This window comes from Henckelia pumila, chromosome 2 (assembly GCF_033568475.1).
Source record: "Henckelia pumila isolate YLH828 chromosome 2, ASM3356847v2, whole genome shotgun sequence".
NCBI lineage: Eukaryota > Viridiplantae > Streptophyta > Magnoliopsida > Lamiales > Gesneriaceae > Henckelia > Henckelia pumila.
This window is the reverse complement of record NC_133121.1, coordinates 14,341,143-14,361,270: the sequence shown is the minus strand read 5'-3', so window position 1 is coordinate 14,361,270 and position 20,128 is coordinate 14,341,143. Positions and strand designations below refer to the sequence as shown.

The following is a 20,128-nucleotide window of genomic DNA, read 5'->3' as shown; positions in this document are numbered from 1 at the left end:
TTCCATAATATTTCTTGACTATTCTTGTGGGTTTGATAGAATGAGTTTTTGGAATTTAATAGTTTTGCTCGGGACTAGCAAAAGTCTAAGTTTGGGGGTATTTGATAAGTGTATTTTATACACTTAATTTATATATGCTTTTAATTGTTAATTGCTTATTTCGAGCAGATTTATGTGGGTATGTTGTTGTTTTTGTGTTTGTAGGAAATTATGGAATTTATGTGGAAAAGGAGGAAAAATGAGAAAAATGAGATTGGAGAGAAAAGAATTAAAAGAATTGAGAAAGAAAAGAAGAAGAAAGAAAGAAAGAAACGATCAGACAATAAAGAAAGGAACAGTGATGGGCTTCTATTGGGCCAAAAAGATTAGCGCTTCCCATTAGCGCTCAAAGAAGAGCTATCGCTCAAGACACACAAGAAGGTGAGAAACTTGAGATCAGAGGGTTATACGCGGGCGTGTGGACTGACGAGCGGGCGCTTGTCGCGAATTTCTGAACTTGGAAATATTTTATCGGAAGGAAACTTCTATATTTTGTGGGCTTTTGAGTGGGCTGTGGGAGACGATATAAAAGGCAATTTTTCATCAGACTAAGGGGAGGGGGGGGGGAAGAGCCGCCACAACAATTACAAGAGAAAATCAGAGATTGATCGAGAGATTTTGAAGGAATTTCTGGAGCTTAATTGAAGAACAAAGACGGAGTCTGATAGACCGGACACGGCGTCGACGACGAATTTGTTTCTTTTATTTTTTATTTAATTCTGAATATGTTTGAATTTATGGATTATTGTTTTATTCAGAATTTTATTATGAACTAATTTTTTAGAGTCTAGAGGTCGGATGGAACCTGGTGTAGACGCTTTCATGAATTTTTGATTTTATTGAATTGAGTTTCTTCTAGATTAATTGTTTTTTCTAGAATTGATTGTCTTTTCAATTATCTGATCAATAATTGATTTGTAATATTTATTTGAAATCTGGCACTCGGGAGAGGAGATTTTGAATAGGACCATTGGAAAATACACTGTTAATTGTTTATCTGATTCGGGAGAGCTTATAACTTTAACAGAGCTTTTTTAAAGAGAACATAATTTTGAATTGATCACTGCAAGTAGATTCTTAATAGGGATATTGGAATTGAATTGTAGTTGATATATTTTATTCGGCACTCGGGAGAGGGAATAATACACGTAAGTGTTCTTGGCTATTAATTCTTTGAAATTCATGAAGATTAATTAATTCGGATTGATTGTTGTTGAAACCAGGTGAAATCTATACCTCTAGACCAGTTTTCTCTGATTGATTTTTAATCTGAAAGTTGTGTGCGTGCTTTTAAATTTCTTAATTATTTATTTTAATTGCAAAATTCTTGATTATTGATTTTCTAGATAAAGTTTGGATTATTCTAATTATAAGCACTATTATTTTCATTTTACTTCCTGAGGGATCGATACTTGATTTTACTCCCATCGCGCTCCGGGAGGGCGCTACTACTAGCGCTATCGCGCATAAAGAGTGGAAGAAATGTTGCGCTATCGCGCACGTGAGCAGCGAATATCAAAGCGCTATCGCGCTACTTAAGGGGCCACGAATTAATTGATTCAGACATTAAAAAGCCAATCCAGTCTGCTTATTTCCATTCCATGTCTAAATCTAAGACTCTCGCATCTTGCCATCATAAATTTTCCCCTGGACAAAACAGAACATCTTTGGGATTTTGATCTTCAAGGCCATCGCAAAACAGAGATTCCCAGAATTCATCTTGCCCATCTACGCTTATTTCTGGGAATTCACTTGTTTCTGGGAATTTGAAGAATTGAGAATTAGTTTTTGAGTGATTTAGTTGTTTGATTGATATTTGAGTAGTTGAATTTTATTGTGTGCTTTATAGATAAAATTTTTAATTGTTGTTTTTGTTGAGTTGAGTTGAATTGAGTTGAGAAAGACATGGATGCATGGCTGATGAAAATATTTTTGTGCTATCACTGAAATCAGCTGCTTATTTATTTTAATTGCAAAATTCTTGATTATTGATTTTCTAGATAAAGTTTGGACTATTCTAATTACAAGCACTATTATTTTTATTTTACTCCCTGAGGGATCGATACTTGATTTTATCACTATATTTAAACTTGACACTCGTACGCTTGCGAGGAATTTTCACAACAATATTATACAACTAGTCGTTACTATTTGTTTTATAATATCTCTTCCTAAAAACTGAAATTTCAGAAAGTCTAGTTAGATGATCAAATCTAAAAAAAATAAATGAATGATTGAATAGAGGATGCGAGTACATTTTTGACATAGGCGAAATAGAATCTCGACTTATGACATGATTTCATTTATCTTGAACACAATAGTGAAATTTAATTGTTTGATTTAAATTTTTTTATTTTTCTTAAAATCAGTGTTTTCAAAACCGGACCGGCCGGTTCAACCGGTTTGACCGGGAACCGGCCATTGGTCCGATCTGGAATACACCAAATAACCGTTTTACCGGTTGGATCGTTCGAAACCGGTCGAACGAGCAAAAACAGGTCTCAAGAACCGGCCAAGAACCGGTTCAACCGGAATTTAGAATTTTTTTAAAAAAAATTAGTTTATTTTTAAAAAATTTAAAACTTTAATTTAATATTTTATTATATATATACATGATTAATTGAAATTTGTTCATCCTTAAAAATATTATTTTACTATTATTAGAGTTTTTTAATTAATTTATTTACTTTTAAAATTATATATAACTTTAATTAATATTTTGAATATATTTATATTGTTATTTATTTTTTAAACTAGGATAAATATATTTTTTGTCTATTTATATACATCTTTTAGGTTTTAAATTTTAAAATATAACGGTTTTTCGGTTCGATTGTCTGGTTAAAACGGTCCGACCGCTTGGACCGTTTTTCAAAGTAAACCGGTTCGATCAACGGTCCGATTATAAAAACATTGCTTAAAATATTAATAATCAAAATATTACGTTAAAAAATTCAGTAAATTAAAAACTTAACTACGACGATAAAGTTGAAATAAGTCCAAAACAATGAATAAATGAATGATTGAATAGATGATGTGGGTACATTTTCTATATAAGTGAAACAGAACCTTTACTTATGACATAATTTCACTTATCTTGAACACAATGGCGAAATTTAATGGTTTGATTTTAATTTTTTTTAAAATTTTAATAATCAAAATATTACGTTAAAAAAATATAGTAAATTAAAAACGTAACTATGAAGATAAAGTTGAAATAAGTTCAAAAAATTAATATTTTTTAATTTTAATAGAGCAAAAATTAAGGTAACTTTCAATAATGACTTTTTGTTTCCATGAGTGTCACAATATAGATTTAGGACATGAATTAAATATAAACAATTAATTTACCTTTAATAAATAAATGAACACACAAAATGATATGAATTAAATATTAACAATTAATCTAACTTGAATAAATAAATTGATTAATCTATAAAATGACATTAAAAACCTTTAGAACCATTGGGAATGACAAAAATATTAATTATTAAATTAAATAATAAGGGCAAAATTGTAAATTCATTATAAAAAATGTCAAAATATAGATTTAGAACATGAATTAAATATTAACAATTAATTTACCTTTGATAAATAAATGGACACAAAAAATGATATGAATTAAATATTAAAAATTAATCTACCTTTAATAAAAAAATCGACTAATGTATAAAATAAATGCAAGACCCTAAAATATCTTGAAAATGACAAAAATATTAATTATTAAATAAAATAATGAGGACAAAATTATAAATTGACAATTAAAACCAAATAATTAATGAAAAAATAAGAATATCGAAGAAAATTCACAATTCAAACTTGTAGATTTATAGAGGTAATAGATAGATTATAGATATAATAGAAGAATATAGTAATAGAATAGATAATACATAATAGGTAATATATATTTTTGATATTTGGGGTTGAGGGTTTACAGTGTTTTGATCCCAAGACCTCTCCCAAGTAGGGGTGTAAACAAGCCGAGCTATTCGTGAGTAGCTCGGTCAAAACTCGACAAATCGAGCTCGAGAACATATAATCGAGCTCGAGCTCAAAATATATGTGTTCGAGTAGCTCGCGAGCTACTCGAAACACATATAAATATAAAATATAATATAAATATATAGTAGATAATATTTTATTTATTTATTTATTCATATAATTCTTTATTTATATATATATATATATATATATATATATATATATATATATATATATTTATATATAATTATATATAATTTTCGAGCTCGAGTAGCTCGAAATATAGACGAGCTCGAGTACGAAATTAACTACTCGATCGAGCTCGAGCTCGAGTAGTCAAATATAAGTCGAGCTCGAGCTCGAATAGTATGTTACTCGACTCGGCTCGACTCGATTACACCCCTACTCCCAAGTGTGGGAGATTGGTGCCACTATACTAACAAGTCTTGGGCGTCAGAAATATATATTTTACTACTCTACGAATCATGAACTATATAGTATAGTGCTGAAATCCGATTAAACAAATGGACAAGTAAAATTTTAAATGCTAAGCCAATTTATATAGAGGACAATTTCTTTATTTACATTGTTTTTGTTCCCTATCTTGACTTCCAACATCAAGATAGTGAACGTTATAGTGGCTGAAAGCATGCTATATAGTTAGTTCCAAGTTACCTTGACACTTTGTTTTTGGCTGTACATCCAATGAATTAGGATGGAATACTGAGGAACATTCTGTACTAACTTCGATTTCCGGTCGGTTTCATCGCCATTCCCTGGAAAATCCCATCTGTAGCAAAAGTTCCATGGAATTGCATAGGATCAACAGGACCTGGTAGATTAAAAGATATAGAGAAATGCCCCGGTGGACAAAGATTTTGGGATTGCATTTGAAATGTTTGGCAGTGTTTCACAATCGTCCTTTCGCCCGTGACTGTCACTCCTTTGATAACTACCTTTCCGTCACTTTCCACTTCGCAGCTGAAATCTCCTGCAATCATATGATATCAGGATGAAAATCATTGTTGTTAATGCTACGAAAACACGATCATAGAAAGCAAGCAAGAAAGAAGGAAAGAGGAGCTAAAAGTATATGCAAAAGAGCTGTGAAAGGGCATGAAAACAACAGACAAAGTGAAGATTTTTCTTTGATCAAAGATGAGTACTCTCACTCTGCATTTGGGGTAAAATATATCAATAAAAGGTTTCATTTCGCATAAACATGCCGTAGAAAGGCTGTATTTCAAATTTCACATTGAAAATATAACCAAATATAAGGCCGCGGTTAAGAAAGATAGGAAAGGCAATCCTTTATTGACGAGATTAATCGCGGATTCATCAATAAACCAAATAAATCAAGTTCACATTCAAGATACACAGAGCGTGAGTACAATAAATTAAGTTCCAAGCAAGATCATCAACATACTTTCGTCCCTTCGCACGCCAGGGAGTGATACGCTGAAAAAGTAGGAATCCTCTGACTCTCCAATATCCATCATTCCTAAAACTGGTCCCATCTTCCCTCTAGCTGCACTTCCAGTTAGGGCAAATCCACATTTCGAACTACTGACAATTTTATTCCATTCTTCCCTAGAAGGTACAAATATCATTCCCGAATCAAAATCCTCCACAGAACTAGAACCAGCGGGCGATGGCACAATGGAATCGTATGATACAGGACAATCATTTCGTCGAGAACTGCTAAATGGTATTATGCAATTTGATGGCTCACTGACATCATGATTCAATCCAGCATCTGGAATATAGTTCACAGACCGAACATCAAGATTCAAGGTCTTTTGCAGCATGACATTAGATTCGTGCAACATTGCATGATCTATATCAACAGGAAAATCATCTAACCCTGTAAGCCTCTTAAACCTCTTGTGATCCACTTGCTTAATCAAATATAATTTCGGGTTATTGATGAAGACCACATTTTCGATAGTATCGTGATGATTTTTCAATTGGGATCGCTTGTGATACTCTGGAGGAAAAAGAAAACCAAATGAAGGGTAAGTGTCCTGACCATCAACCGAGATTCGATTATTTCCATGAATAAATTGGCGCAGTTGCTGCTCTGGCACAACCACTGATAGTTCTGCCATTCGAAGTATATAGAAGTAGACCTTTTCCATCACCTCAATTTTCATGTGTGAACCAGCCAAGTCGTTTGCACTGTACGGTGAGAGACCTTCAGCATATCTTTGCAGCGCAGACTTACAAAACCTCTCTTGCTTGAGATGTGGACCAAAATAGGTGCCTATGATGAGGCTGAGGAGAAAATTCTGATCATCTGTCAACGGTGCTTCAAAAACATTTTCCATCTCTTAACAAAAAAAAGATGGATAAATTTTAAAAACTAGCTTTAGCTTCGCCTGCAGTTAATTTGTTTAGCTCGTTAATGCCAAGAACAGGCGTACAACAGCCATGGATGCATAAAGAAGACTTGTTTCCATTTAAGAAAATGATACAAATTTGGTATTAGTAACTAACGCAGCTGTGCAGTGAGCACAAAGCGAACTATTCTTTTGCCTTTTACTAAACAATACCGTGTGCTCGCAGCATATAAGCAGCATAAAGAACACTTGTTTCCATTCAAGACAACCATACAAATCTGGTATTGGTAACTAAAAAAACAAATTTTGGTAAGATGAAGCACATTCATCGATCCAAAGCGCCTCTCATATAACATCAAGTAAAAACTGATTTTTCTTCACGATGAAAATAGAAGTTTTTCCTCACTTTCAACGCCTATATCTTAGAAAAGTCACTTTTCTATCGGATTTATGAGTTCTAAACGTACATTAACAGGACACATGCATGTTTTAACAAGTTCAACAGTGTGTGATACATAGTGTAGCATAGACTAATCCCGAAAACAACTTAGTTTCGTAAAATGCAAGTTCAATCATATCTGATCATACCTTGTGATATGCCAATATGGTAATACACTCATACCAAAGATGAAGTATCAAATTAACCAATCTGAAAGGTTATACGATTGATTGCAACCAAATCGAAAACTTGTAAATTATCTTCTTTTTGGTATCGATTTATTCTTCATAATATCATCCCAATTGGTGAAGAACTCCAGTAATTAACTAAATTTACTACACAACATCACAATGCAGCAGTTCAAATCCTTATGTAAATCACCAACCTAACCAAGAAGTGATCGTGTAGACAAATTCTAATGAAAGGTTTCTTCGCAAGAGCATCGCAAAGCCCACAACTGTTTACCAGAAAACAGCTAAAATCATGGAATTAATAAAAGCTTGGTTAAGTTCTTAACTAAAAACCCAGAGAGTAAAATTATAAAATTTTGAGTAATATAATCTCCAGATCATGAAAACCAATTAGATATGCACTCACAAGAAATAAAGCCAATTCAGAGTTACCAGAATTCAGTAGAAAAGTTGAGAAAGTACTTCTTGCATGCGGACTGCGGTGTCACTTCCTGTCTTATGGGTACTTCTCGAGGTGGCAGAAACTCACCCCCACATCACTTTTCTTTAAAAGTTTGATGAAGTTATGTAACGAATCATGTATTTATAGTAAGAAAGATGAAGTCACGGGAAAGCATTTTGAGCTACAATCATGTGTTCATATATATTGTTGATGCTACGTGTACACGGAAGGTTACACGTTGGGTTACTAATTGTACTTGAAATTATATAAATCTTTTTAATGTATTTTGGAAAGAATTTTTTCAAATAAAATGGAGGGATAATTTTGTAAATTCATGTGTACTGTGTAACCCAATGTGTACATGTTGTTGTTAGGAGCTTAAAGCTCTTCAAATCTCTTTGTTTGGTAAAAAAAATTTCAAACAGTTTATAAACAGTTAAAATAAGTTTTTTGACGGCTTATAAACATTTTTTTAAAAAATAAAATCATTCTTACGTTTTTAGAATTTTTTTTTTAATATTTTACTTTCCCATATTATACTTATATATTTTATTAAATATCCACCGTGAACCCTTACTCATCATTTTACATAATTTATCATTTTAAAAAAAATATAAAATAGTATATATGTTTAAAATTTATGATAAAATTTTAAAACTATTATATATATATATATATATATATATATATAACTATTTACATTACTTTCATAGTATTATACTATGCTTGATAATTTTGGTAATAAAAATATTTTATAATACATAACACATCAACATCTTTAAGTTGGTAAAAACTAAGTTTATTCAAATACTTTAACATTTTATTTTTAAAATAAAATCTGGCAGCTTATAACACCCTCAAAATTAATAATCGAGATAATAATAAGATAACCAAATCAAATTATACATATAATATTAGATATAGTTAATATTTAATTTACTTTAACCAAAGTTTATAATATACTTTTGAAATTCAAGAATAGATATATGAAAATATAATCGTACTTGACGTGTAAAATTTTAATTATTTAATTATATATAGAATAAAAAATATTAATGATTTAAATATAATTATTTTAATTTTAATCATTAATTAATAATAAATGCACCAAAAGATATTTACAGCTTAGCTGAGTGAAGAGTGTCTTTGCAGCTTCAGCGGATGAATCACATGGAGCAACGAACCGCCACCGCCGCTACTCCCCGCCGCCTGAAAATCGTAGCCGGATCCGACGACTTCGGCTGCAGCCTCAAAGACGAACTTGTAACCCACCTCCGCTCCCTCAACATCGAAGTCGAGGATCTCGGCACCTCCAAATACTACTCAATCGGCGAAGAAGTCGGCAATCGCGTCAGCCAAGCTGCGAAGAACAATGATGGCACAGAAACCCGTGGATTGATCGCCTGTGGAACCGGCGCCGGCGTCTCGATCTTCGCGAACAAGTTCCCGGGAGTTTACTCTGCTACGTGTCTGACCCCCGGAGACGCTCAGAACGCTCGTTCGATCAATAACTGCAACGTTCTCGCCGTATCGGGCATGTCGACCCCAACCACGGTTGCCGTTGAAATCCTTTCTAAATTCCTCGACACCCCTTTTAAGTCCCCATGCCCAGCCTCCGGTTCAGAGCCCTGGCCGGAGGAAATCCAGTCCTTTTTAGATGGATCGATCGAAGAAATGTCGAAAATTGGGGACAACAACAATGTGTCTGTAGTTGATCCACCGTGTTTCATTTGCTCTTTGGCTAAATCCCGGCAGGATAAAGATTTTACCCCCGTCGATGTGATGCCTGGTGGATCGATGAAACTTTTGAGGGAGACACCCACTTCCGCCATTGTGAGGTTTAAGGCCGGGAGTGTAGAGCCGGCACATCACCATACTTTTGGGCATGATTTGGTGGTCATGAGAGGGAGCAAATGTGTGTGGAACCTGAGTAAAGGTGAGAAGTATGCTTTGGGTGTGGGGGATTATCTGTTTACACCTGCAGGGGATGTGCATAGAGTGAAGTATTTTGAAGATACTGAGTTCTTTATCAAGTGGGATGGGCATTGGGACTTGTTCTTGGACGAGGATCTTGCTGCCGCTAATGCAGCCATAGAAAGTGAGAACAAATGATGGAAGAATTGCAGTCTTTTTTGTGTTTTATACTCTTTTGTGGTGCTTGATGTGTGATAATTACTTTGATGTTTGTTTATCATGTATGTTTGTGTTGTCTCTCTTTGTGTTTGAATGCCTATGTTCTCTTGATTCTGCCGAACTTGATGCAACTTTACTGAAAATGATCAGGATTGAACTGCTTTATTGGTGGAATGAATATTGAAATTGAGTCAATTGGTTCAACTGCAAGTGACCAACTTCTGGTTTAGATTGAGACAGGCAACTATGTTTTGTGATGAGATAAGTGGGATGGCCCTAAGCTTTTTTTGTGCTTTGTAGCATGAAGATGGTTGTTTTTCGGAAATGATAGCAGGAAACAAGTAGGAGGAGGTTGGATTCCATTGAGTGGAAAACTTTTGTATAGTCAAAGCTAGGGATGATATATATATAGTCTTTGGTACTGCTCAAACCATTTGATACTTGGTATTGATTTGTATTTCTTGAACCAAGAAGGTCTCATGTACCAAGCTTTAAAAAAACGTGAAACATCGCGATCAACCTTTAAGCTTCACAAACTAAAAATGTTTTTTTTTTTTATAATTTTAATTATATTAAATTGATTAATAGAATAAATAACATTTAAACTTAAATATTTTGAGAATAAATACATAATTTTTCAAGTTATAAAAATAACAAGTCTCAAAATAACAAATTATTATGTACATATACTTATGCTGATAGTCGATATACACTCGGTGGCTGGCTCGTCTACATGTCAATTTATTGTGTGAAAATTCAATCTTGATGAAACTGATGAATATTCAGAATGATGTAATCTGAAATTCGTGGAGACAAGGATGATATAGATGAGAAAGAAAAAGAAGAATTTGTTGACTGATAGATGATGTTATATTTAAGGAAAATAAGTATTTTCCTAAATTATGCCAAGTATTTACCTATGAATATGTAGATTAATTATAGTTTAATATTTTGTGAAATACATATTTGGTGATATCTAATACTTTTTAATGTAGTAAAATACTAAAATATTCTTCATATACGTGTATCATGCTAGAAAGCTTTGAACCAGTTGTGCATCTTGATACTGTAGTTATCTTAAAGAGTATAATTATGTTTGTTCTCATCTGGATTATCGCAATCTTTTTAAAATAGAAGATTGTGTTATTAGCTTAAAGCATTTCTGTATTTTTTTTATTTCATTTCCCTCTGAACTGTAGTTTCTTTGGGGCATTTTGATTGTGGGAGAGAAGCTGGTTCTGTCCTGTTTGGTTCAGCTCATATCTTTGGCCATAGAATTCGAACTTTGGTACATTTTAAGCGTTAAATTAAATAAAGAATGTGATTTCGAGGTAGAAATGCATATATATTAATATAACAAATTTCCATTCATTTGTCTGTCAAATGTAAAACAATGGGGCAGAAGGTGGAATGAGATTTTAGAATTTCATCACAGCTTGCAGTTTCCTAGATGGTTCCTCCTACTTTTTTGGCTTCTTCCTTTTCAATTTCATATAGCTTGGCCTGCAAATCTGGACTTAGTTTCTTAATCAACGCTTCCACTTTATCCTTTTCAGACCCTGTAGACATTCAGGTACTCACGATTTCATATATAAGTCCATGCAATAATTGGGAAAGTAATAGATGAGCTTGTGATTTGAACTATAGGTGGTGCTACAGCCTGTATGCATGCAGGTCATGGATGGTTCGAATTAGAGCCCCGTTTTCGCTTGGCCTCGATGAAATTGACCAAGGAAACTCTGGCTCTATATATGTGTAGTACGTATGGTTGTTCACAAGTCCAAAGCAAATGAAATTACTTCATGATATGTAGGTATCAAACATCATCAAATCAAATCAAATAAACACTGGATTTTGATGATGTTCACTTAGGCCCCGGCTCGTGCATGCATGTTCAAGATTCATGAAAGAGCAAATCAGATGTGTGAATGCGGAGAAATGGATACGTACATTGACATTTGATGTAGCACTTGAGCGTGCAAATGGTCGATTCATAACCGATGCAGTTGATGAAGCAGTCATCCAAGCAGTCTGCACTCACCTCGCGGCCCACGACCAGCAGCGCAACAACAAAGCAAGCGACCACCTTTGTCAAACCCATTGTAGAATCACTTATTCGTTGAAAGGGTTTGATTTGAAGAGAAATCTGTGTTTGTTTGTTGAAACTTTTATAGTTTGGCAGAATAGCAATTGGTTGGCACCACTATTTTATAGGGATCTTCTTATTACAGAACCTCACCTTTCTTTCATATTTCCTCGGTTGGCCTTTCTTTTAGGGGATTCCTGCATAATCTCACCCCATTCCAGAAAATACGACTCCATCTGTGACACCACCCATTAACTAGTTTTATGATAAAAACGTTTTATAAGAATATATACTTGACGAGAATGTTATATTTTAGTTAGGAAATTCAATGCAATCACTCTAAATCATTCATATTTTCTTTTTTCAAGTTAACTTTTAATTTATAAATATTACAACAAAAATGATATTGATATATTTGGAGAAAGTACTTCATGCATGAGAATATGTATATAGGTGTATATATAGGCTGATGAGATGCTAACATAAAACTAGTAAGCTTACACTACCTTAGTCTAATGGTTCAATTTTAATTTGGTCATGTGTGGTCCATGTGTATTCACGGACCTCACATGTCTAAATCAATTTTGGACCATTGGATCTAACATTAGGATACTATTCATTTGCTAATATGAACTCAAACATACAAACTGTAATATAATTTTATATTATTCATTTTGATTTACGTAAAAATGGTTTAACTTAACATCAATTTTAGATAGACATATTATTATAATCAAGATCCTAGCATACACGAAGCGTGATAAAACGTTAATGTCAAGTTTTATAAATTTAAGCAAGATTAGTATGACATTGAGCGTGAAAAAGTATTTTAGTGGATGCATAATCATTAATCAATCAATAATTTTTTTTTTTTTGATAATGGGGGTTGGGGGTTTACAAATTACAAGTCTTGAACACAAGACCTCTCCCAATTGTGGGAGATTGGTGCCACTAGGCTAACAAGCCTTGGGCTAATCATCAATAAATTAAAACAATACATAAGAATACAAAACTTAAGAATAAATGCTTAAATTTTAAGAAAATATTTTACTATAAAAAATAATCATTAAAGAATATTTGGTACCTTATAGCTTTTTTTTTTTAAAAAAAATTATTTCATATCAAATATTTAATATTTACTTTAAAATTTAGAATTTAACATTTATTTATTTTTAATTCAAAAACTTGAAAATTTAGAAGTAAACATCTAATGAATCAATTTACACCACGAATTACAAAAGGACTAGAATTATGATAATCCCTCAAATATTAGCTCCTCGCAGCTTAATGATCCCAATCAATTTTCCTGGTGTTCTTCTCTCTGTACTTGCACGTATCGATATCATATGAAAAATCATACAAGGGTCAACTCATCAGATGTATTAGTAGCAGCTCCGGCCTTTTCCATTTCGACTGTGGCAATAGCCTTTCGTAATTCTGTCAACTCTTCCCCAGCATCGCATATATAAGCAGACGCTTGTCTGCCAGACAGGGTGGCTCCTTCCATGCTGTCTATGTAATCCTGGTGAAGATATTTTTTTGAAATGAAACAATTCAATATTTCTTAACACAACCATTAAAATTATATTACAAAAAGGCAATGAAACCAGTTATCTCCACAGTTCATCAAAGGACGTGAATGTGTAATATGAACGATAAAGAATGGATGGATACAGGTGATTTATGCAGTATGATTAATTAATTATATGGTGTTTGGTGTGTGGATTGAGTATGTCTAAATCAATCAATTACTGTCTTATCAACCACACCAACTATAATTCTATCAATTAATACTTTCAGATTAAAGCATAATCACTAGAATTTGGGATCATCTCAAATGCAAGAAATACCTGTTTTGTGTAGGAGCCAGCAAGGAAGAAGTTTTTTACTGGAGTCTTCTGGTCTGGCCTGAATGGATCTTTGCCAGGTCCTTCACGATATAAAGACTGTCCGATTTTAACTACTGATGACCATGTTACTTCGAGACCTTGGGAAGATGGAAAAAGAGACAAAACCTGATACCAGAAGATATCATCAGTAATATGAGAACGAGATAAAAATGTCATAAAATAATGCGACAAGACATGCATGAAAGTTTTGCCAGATGGATTTATTTGATCCATTCATTAGCAAATAGCAACCAATGCTTCGAATAATTTCATTGCTTTTTGTTCACTCAATGTCCTTCCAAAAATTAATTGCCTTTTGTTCTCTTCTCTAAAATGATACAAGTGTCTATTACAGCTAGTTGATTTAATAATTTTGCTAACCGCAGTTGGCAAGCCTTTTCTAGAGATAGTAAATGATTGTCACCTGATGATACCAGATGAATACAATCTCAGAGAATCTTTTCAGCACGCAAACGGTTCAATATCAGGAGTTTTACACTAGGAATATTAAAATAAGAACACCTTTCTGGCGTTATATTATTTTCTCGGCAGTAGCAGGAGATAGTGATGACCTGTTTCCGTTTCTTTTAGTATCAATTTTAATCAAGATCTTTTGTTTTTGAAATTGTCATTTCAATTTTGTCAAAATGGATACTGTAAGAATTTCCTGTAAGAGCCAAGGTATGCAGAAGCAAAACTAACCTGCTTTGAAACTCTTTTTATAATTTCATCATTTATCAGTGGCATGTAAGGATCCCCAGGTGTAAGCACACATCTGTGAAAGACCACAAAACAAGAATATTTAGATAGAAACAAAAATTCAGACATCTTATGCTAGTTTTCCACCTCGTAATTGAAGGGAAACAGTATATCCTTAATGGAAGAAAGGTGAAAAATAACAAACGGAAATAACAGCAAAATTTCTTACTGGAGCAATGATCCTTGGCCCTCAATATAATAATCTTCAGGAGATGTGAGTGCAAGATCTGCAAAGCAGGAGAAATCTGCATCTGGAGTGTAAAGGAGATTGTCCAATCCTGCTGCTTGCCTTAGTTGCCTGACCATCAAAGAGTGACCGCAATGAGATACTAGAGCAGAGTTGCCTGAGTAAAAAAACTGGAGCAAAACTCCCTATGCTAAGATAGTGCCGGCTAACCTTGCACGTTCCAAGTCCCTCAACTCTGTAATCCATCCATTATATCGAAGCTGAACAGTGACGACAGGCACTCCAACCAGTTTAAAGATATTATCAAAGAATTCCCACTCCCTCCAATTCCGCGGAACTAATCTTTTAATTCCAGGAACATCACAAGCTGCAATCACATATAAATATGTAGAACCTTGAGGCAACCATCAGAAGAGAAGGATAAAATGTGCAGCCAATTTTATGTCACAAACCTGCAACGTAAGCATCAGCCTTAACAATTTTCTTTTGAGTAGCCTGAAAAATAGTACCCATCATTAGTTCTCATGACTGACTGACTGCTGATCTGATATAATCGCATTAACACACAGATAGAAATTTTAAAAAAGTACATAGAATCAATCACCAAGGAGCAATAGTTTCTTACAACAGCCATAATATTGATTTCAGACTTCCGAATGCATGAAACTGGGGCCCAAAATTGTCATTACAATTAAAAGGAGAAAAAAAATCAAACACTTGTTAGGCGTGTGTACCACAAACCCACAAAGAGTTAATCCATGAACACTTTATTTCTATCTTTTCCATTGACAAGACAATTTATCAGTTATATTTCCATCTAATGTACAAGTGGAGGGTAATCAATTGTGAATAAAAATGGCCCCACACTTTATGTATTTTGACCAAAACAAAAAAACAATGACTGTTAATAGACACACTTGAGGGCAATTTTGTAGGGGGGAGAAACTGAGTTTAAGAACCTGAAGTTCGGAAATGTTTGATGTTAAAGGTGAATGATCACATCTGTTGCCGAAAACGACATTAACATCACAAAATGAGGGTATCAAGCCACAAATATAAGAGTAGATCTAATATTGAATAAGCATATAAGCTCAGCTTCCCAGCCAATTTTCATCTTAGCGAGACATGATTTGTCACTGAGAAAGTAGTAAGGACAAGTACCTTAGACATGGCAAGGCCTGATACATAGACACCTCCATCTGGCAATTTATCATAAAGAACTTCCCTGCATCCCCATCTTAGATGGAACCTGTGCTAGCAAATATATAAGAGAAAGATAAATTAATTTCCATGTTGAGTGAAAAATAAACATGCTTTCAAGTACAGTTCATCCTATGATGTTGATACCTTCCTCCCTTGTCCATGATATACTTTTTGATGGGGCCACTCAAATAAACATCTGGGGAACCTTTAAGCATGCGTAGTAGGGAAGCCTCAGTCTTAGTAGCAAAAAGGGAAAATATAGTCAGCATACAACGAGCACTAATATTATCACAGTCGATGAAACCCAAAGCATAAGCAACAGGATCCCACATCCTCTGGATGCTCGTGCGTGTCCCTCCTTTGGACAAGAACCAATCAGAGAAGCTTATCTGTTGCAAATACATAACAAAGTTAATGATACAAGAAAACATTTTACAATAAACACGTCATTTTCCTCGTAAAATACATCACCAACTAGCACACTTAGTTGATTGCAAGGTGTTTTCATACTCAACGAGCAATCCATTATTCTAAGAGATAGAATCCGCTAAAGGCTCTTAAAGTCAATTTAATTAGCCCTAAACTACAGCATCAAAATCTTAGATGTAGGCTGGTTGTTGAGTTAAAAAGCATGATATAATGAAATGGGTCCAGCTGAATAGACAAGATGTCCTTGGAATGGATCTGGGAGAAAGTACATAAGATTTGTTCAAATAAGAGGACGAGTACAGGTAAAGGCATTACATTTTTAGGTGGTACTGAAAGTACCAAGATCTCTAAAAAATTTTATCTGTCCACTTGGCACCAGTACCAATTTAGATTTAGAGATAAACTGGAATGGAAGAAACGAATTATGAGGGAGAACACAAACATTATCCAGGTTGCGTATGTCATTCATTGCTCCATCTGGATCAACAAGAGCCCTCACAACGGGACTAAGGGCCAGAGCCACAGCATTTCTTGCTTTATCGTAAGGCTGCAAACAACAGAGGAGAATACATTCAGAAAATTCCATTCTTTAAGTAATAAATTTTTAGATGGTTTAAGCAGCTTGAAAGACAACTATAGTAGAGAGATGGTGTCAAACTTATAAGGGTGAGAGAATGAACTAAGCCCACAAGATATTATTTCACAGCACAAGAATCAGCATTTCAAATTTTCACTACAGAAATAGAAATTCTGCGGACAATGATAAGAGAGGATGTTAGCATTCTCCAAAATCTCCGTCCAAACACAGGTTTCAAATAGTTGCAGCAATAGTGGAAGATAAGATAATTTTATTGAAATTTAACAACATCAAGATCTCAAAAGCTCAAACCAAAACCAAGAATTGACGAAGTGAGTCAGAAAAAAGTTGGAACAAAAATAAATAATGAATATTCAACTCTACCGTGGCTGTATCAAGCACTCTTAACCATGTCATGATAAAACCCAAAAAAACATGCTATCGCTACTAAAGGCTTTTGCCTTGCACAATGAACACAAATGATTAATCCAAAAGAAAATGAATACAAATGATTAATCCAAAAGAAACAAGAGATAATGACCATTCAAAATAAAAAGACACTTCATTCAAGTCACTCGAAGTATAACATTATGACCAAAGCCAGCTCACTGCATTTCTTTCAGTCTTACTCGGGTGATAGGGGTATAGGGAATGCGGGCCTGAATAAACAGTGGCCCAAAATCCAATATGTATACTCTAGGGAACCACACATGGGGAGACGGGAGAGTAGAAAAGAGAGAGAGAGAGAGAGAGAGAACAATGATTCTGTTATGATCTTTATTTTGATACTAGCATAGCTAGGAGTGGAGAGAATATTTGTACATAGGAAACTTTGGGTTATTTCCTTTGTTATTTTTGGAGTGCATTCATTCAGTACACATCCATTTGAGATTATATTTCACTCTTTGCAATTTTTATTTTGTTAAAGGTTCAGGTGTAATCTATTAGGTTGAGTACAAGATAATCAAACTGCAGTTTCAAAAATCAATTAAATGATAAAATATGTATGCTTAACAGCAAAACAGAGGTTAAATCACTCTGGTCCTTGTAACCCCATCAAACATAAATAAGGAAATAATAATTTAGCAGCATGAATAAGGAAATAACGAGCAAAATTAAGTACCTTGAGCTGATTTGTCGTCAGAAATGCACGAATACCATGTATCGGTGCTCCGATTGGGAAACGAAAATCAAGTTCTGGAATTAAATATAGACGTCGCTAGATATTAACAGTTAGATTAAATAAACTCACATACAGCATTTTTCTTCAAACATTCTGCCGAAAACAATTAGCGTACATTCTTTAGATAATCAAGTATTTTCATCATACCGCCAATTTCACCCCCTTTGTTAACAAAAGTGTGAGAATGATCCTTCACAAGTAGATTTTTATCAGCACCCACCTGGATTTGGTAGAGTGCAGAGAATAATCAGATATCATTTACATTCCATAATCAGATGAATTCATGAATCCGCATAAAGTATCAAGGAACATCTCACTAATTCACGAGATTAGAGCAGTAAAACCAACTTATTAAACCTATAATGATATAATGACAATTTCTCTAGACGCTGACATATACTACCTCCGTCACAGTTATATAGCTGCATTTCCTTTTTCGGTTGTCCCAAATATGTATCCAGTTTCTATTATTAGTTGTATTTTTTCTTGGTTTTCACAAACATACCCTCGTTAACTAAGTTTTGGAAAAAGTGCATTATTTTTTCCAATGATTTTATTAATCTATATGAAAAACAAACAAGCCTATATATTTAGGATGGAGGGAGTGTACTAATTGTAGTCTGAAATTTTTTATTGAACAAATTTCTACCTTTTTCATCAAGCGAAAGAGATTATTATAGCAACCAAAAAACACATGCAGCCCCATCTCAATGTGGTTTCCCTTCCTGTCAACAAAGGAACCTACTTTTCCACCAATGAATGACCTTGATTCGTAGATATCAACCTGCAAACACCAAAGCAATTGCATATCATACATGTTCACATAACAAACAATAAAGAGGGCTCATCATCATTAAAAATACATGATTTCATAAAGAAAAATACGCCGTATGTTAAGAAACGGAAAACAATAGTGATGTAAAACCTCATGGCCTTGATCAAGAAGCTCGAGTGCCGTGGACATGCCTGCGAGCCCAGCTCCGATGATGGCCACCTTCAGCTTTGGTCCACGATAGTGTTCTGGTTCCGGTGGAAACAAACCTTTTGGGGCTGCAACGCAGATAATTCATTTATAGTGAAGAACCCACAATGGATGCCAAGCAAACCAAACAAAAAGGCCCCTTTTCCGTTTGAAAACTGAATGATCCCTGATGAACTATCATAATAGCCATGGGCGAGGAGCACACAAAACTCAAATGGGAAAAAAATAAAATCAAAATTGAAGAGAAACTTTTGTTCAAAAGTAACATTTAATCCCAATCCTAGTAACACCCTGCCAAAGCCACAGAAAATCAAAATTTCCGAAATCAAGCAACTTGTATCGATTCCATCAATAAACGTTCAATCAGACTTTCGTAATAATGATTCAAGAACTCACGCAACATGCAGATTAAAAAAGACAGAGAGAGAAAAAAAAAACAACAACAAAAAGGAAAGACAGGAACCACGTCTATCAAGTTGTTGGCAAAATTACCATTTACACTCATGTCAGAGACATTCGACTCCAAATCCGAGCGAACTGTGAGTCCCCGAGGCGTCCACTGAGTGGACACACGGCGGCCACTGCTGAATCCCGCCAACCCACCTCGGTTACAGCAGGCTGGGAAGCAAAGAGAAGCAGAAGCAGCCATGCGCGCACCTGGAATTTGGTCTGTGAAAACGAATCAGGACATGAGAGGAAGAAGATAGTGGGGAGGGGTATCTGTAGTAAACAGATGCTTAGTGTGCCAAATTTGTTCGGACATTTATCAAATTCATCGCTTTTTATTTTAAAATTATCTATATTTATATTTCACAAAATTAATTTAAGTCTTTGCAATACTTCATTTATTATAAAAAAATTATGGATATCACTATTTTTTTAGAATCTAGTTTATTTTAGTCATTTTGTTCGCTAATTAGAAGAATGGTGTTTTTTCCTCAAAAAAAAGAAGAAAAGAATGGTGTTTTATTTAAATTGGCTATGTATTATACTATTATATTACAAACTACATTATGTAATATATATATATAACAACATAAAGTCATAAACTAGTATTTTATACATTCATAAAAAAAGATTTGTTTATTTGTTTGAATAATCTTTCAATCAAGTTTAATTGGTGTTTCTATTTATTTTATTAATTAAAGGTTTTAAAATTAGTTTTTTTTTAAAAAATAGTTTTACAATGTCTATATTTTAAAAAGAAATAACTTAAAGCTGATTGACATTTTTTCTTTTAATTTGAATGGTAATATTGAAAAAGATTAT

The 20,128-nt window shown here is 33.9% G+C and overlaps 3 protein-coding genes and 1 pseudogene across 7 annotated transcripts; 2 read left to right on the top strand and 2 right to left on the bottom strand.

Annotated features, from left to right (window-relative positions):
- Positions 1–4,577: 4,577 nt before the first annotated feature.
- LOC140883812 (increased DNA methylation 2-like) lies at positions 4,578–7,809 on the bottom strand. Of its 2 annotated transcripts, none has more exons than XM_073290403.1 (3): positions 7,452–7,809; positions 5,447–6,398; positions 4,578–5,011 (listed from the first exon to the last, which is right to left on the bottom strand). In XM_073290403.1, exons 2-3 carry the CDS (start codon positions 6,345–6,347, stop codon positions 4,761–4,763), a joined length of 1,152 nt encoding a protein of 383 aa, XP_073146504.1. In that variant the 5' UTR covers positions 6,348–6,398; positions 7,452–7,809; the 3' UTR covers positions 4,578–4,760. The 2 variants fall into 2 exon arrangements, with proteins under 2 accessions (XP_073146504.1, XP_073146505.1); XM_073290404.1 differs by lacking the exon at positions 7,452–7,809 and adding an exon at positions 7,422–7,444.
- Positions 6,518–6,623, top strand: LOC140885655 (U5 spliceosomal RNA; annotated as a pseudogene).
- A 736-nt stretch (positions 7,810–8,545) lies between the features above and the next one.
- On the top strand, positions 8,546–11,661 carry LOC140882894 (DNA damage-repair/toleration protein DRT102). 4 transcript variants are annotated; one of them, XM_073289136.1, is made up of 3 exons: positions 8,546–9,529; positions 11,212–11,322; positions 11,437–11,661. In XM_073289136.1, the coding sequence occupies exons 1-3, from the start codon at positions 8,593–8,595 to the stop codon at positions 11,469–11,471; spliced, it is 1,083 nt and encodes a 360-aa protein (XP_073145237.1). In that variant the 5' UTR covers positions 8,546–8,592; the 3' UTR covers positions 11,472–11,661. The 4 variants fall into 4 exon arrangements, with proteins under 4 accessions (XP_073145237.1, XP_073145240.1, XP_073145239.1 ...); XM_073289139.1 differs by lacking the exon at positions 11,212–11,322 and having other exon boundaries at positions 8,547–9,529; XM_073289138.1 differs by lacking the exon at positions 11,212–11,322 and having other exon boundaries at positions 8,547–9,529; positions 11,378–11,522.
- Positions 11,662–12,799: 1,138 nt separating this feature from the next.
- Positions 12,800–19,607, bottom strand: LOC140879709 (zeta-carotene desaturase, chloroplastic/chromoplastic). The gene is made up of 14 exons (XM_073283563.1): positions 19,352–19,607; positions 18,803–18,927; positions 18,527–18,661; positions 18,025–18,097; positions 17,818–17,891; positions 16,560–16,664; positions 15,833–16,077; positions 15,647–15,734; positions 14,938–14,980; positions 14,696–14,852; positions 14,468–14,596; positions 14,242–14,314; positions 13,501–13,665; positions 12,800–13,172 (listed from the first exon to the last, which is right to left on the bottom strand). The coding sequence occupies exons 1-14, from the start codon at positions 19,506–19,508 to the stop codon at positions 13,005–13,007; spliced, it is 1,737 nt and encodes a 578-aa protein (XP_073139664.1). The 5' UTR covers positions 19,509–19,607; the 3' UTR covers positions 12,800–13,004.
- Between the last annotated feature and the right edge of the window lie 521 nt (positions 19,608–20,128).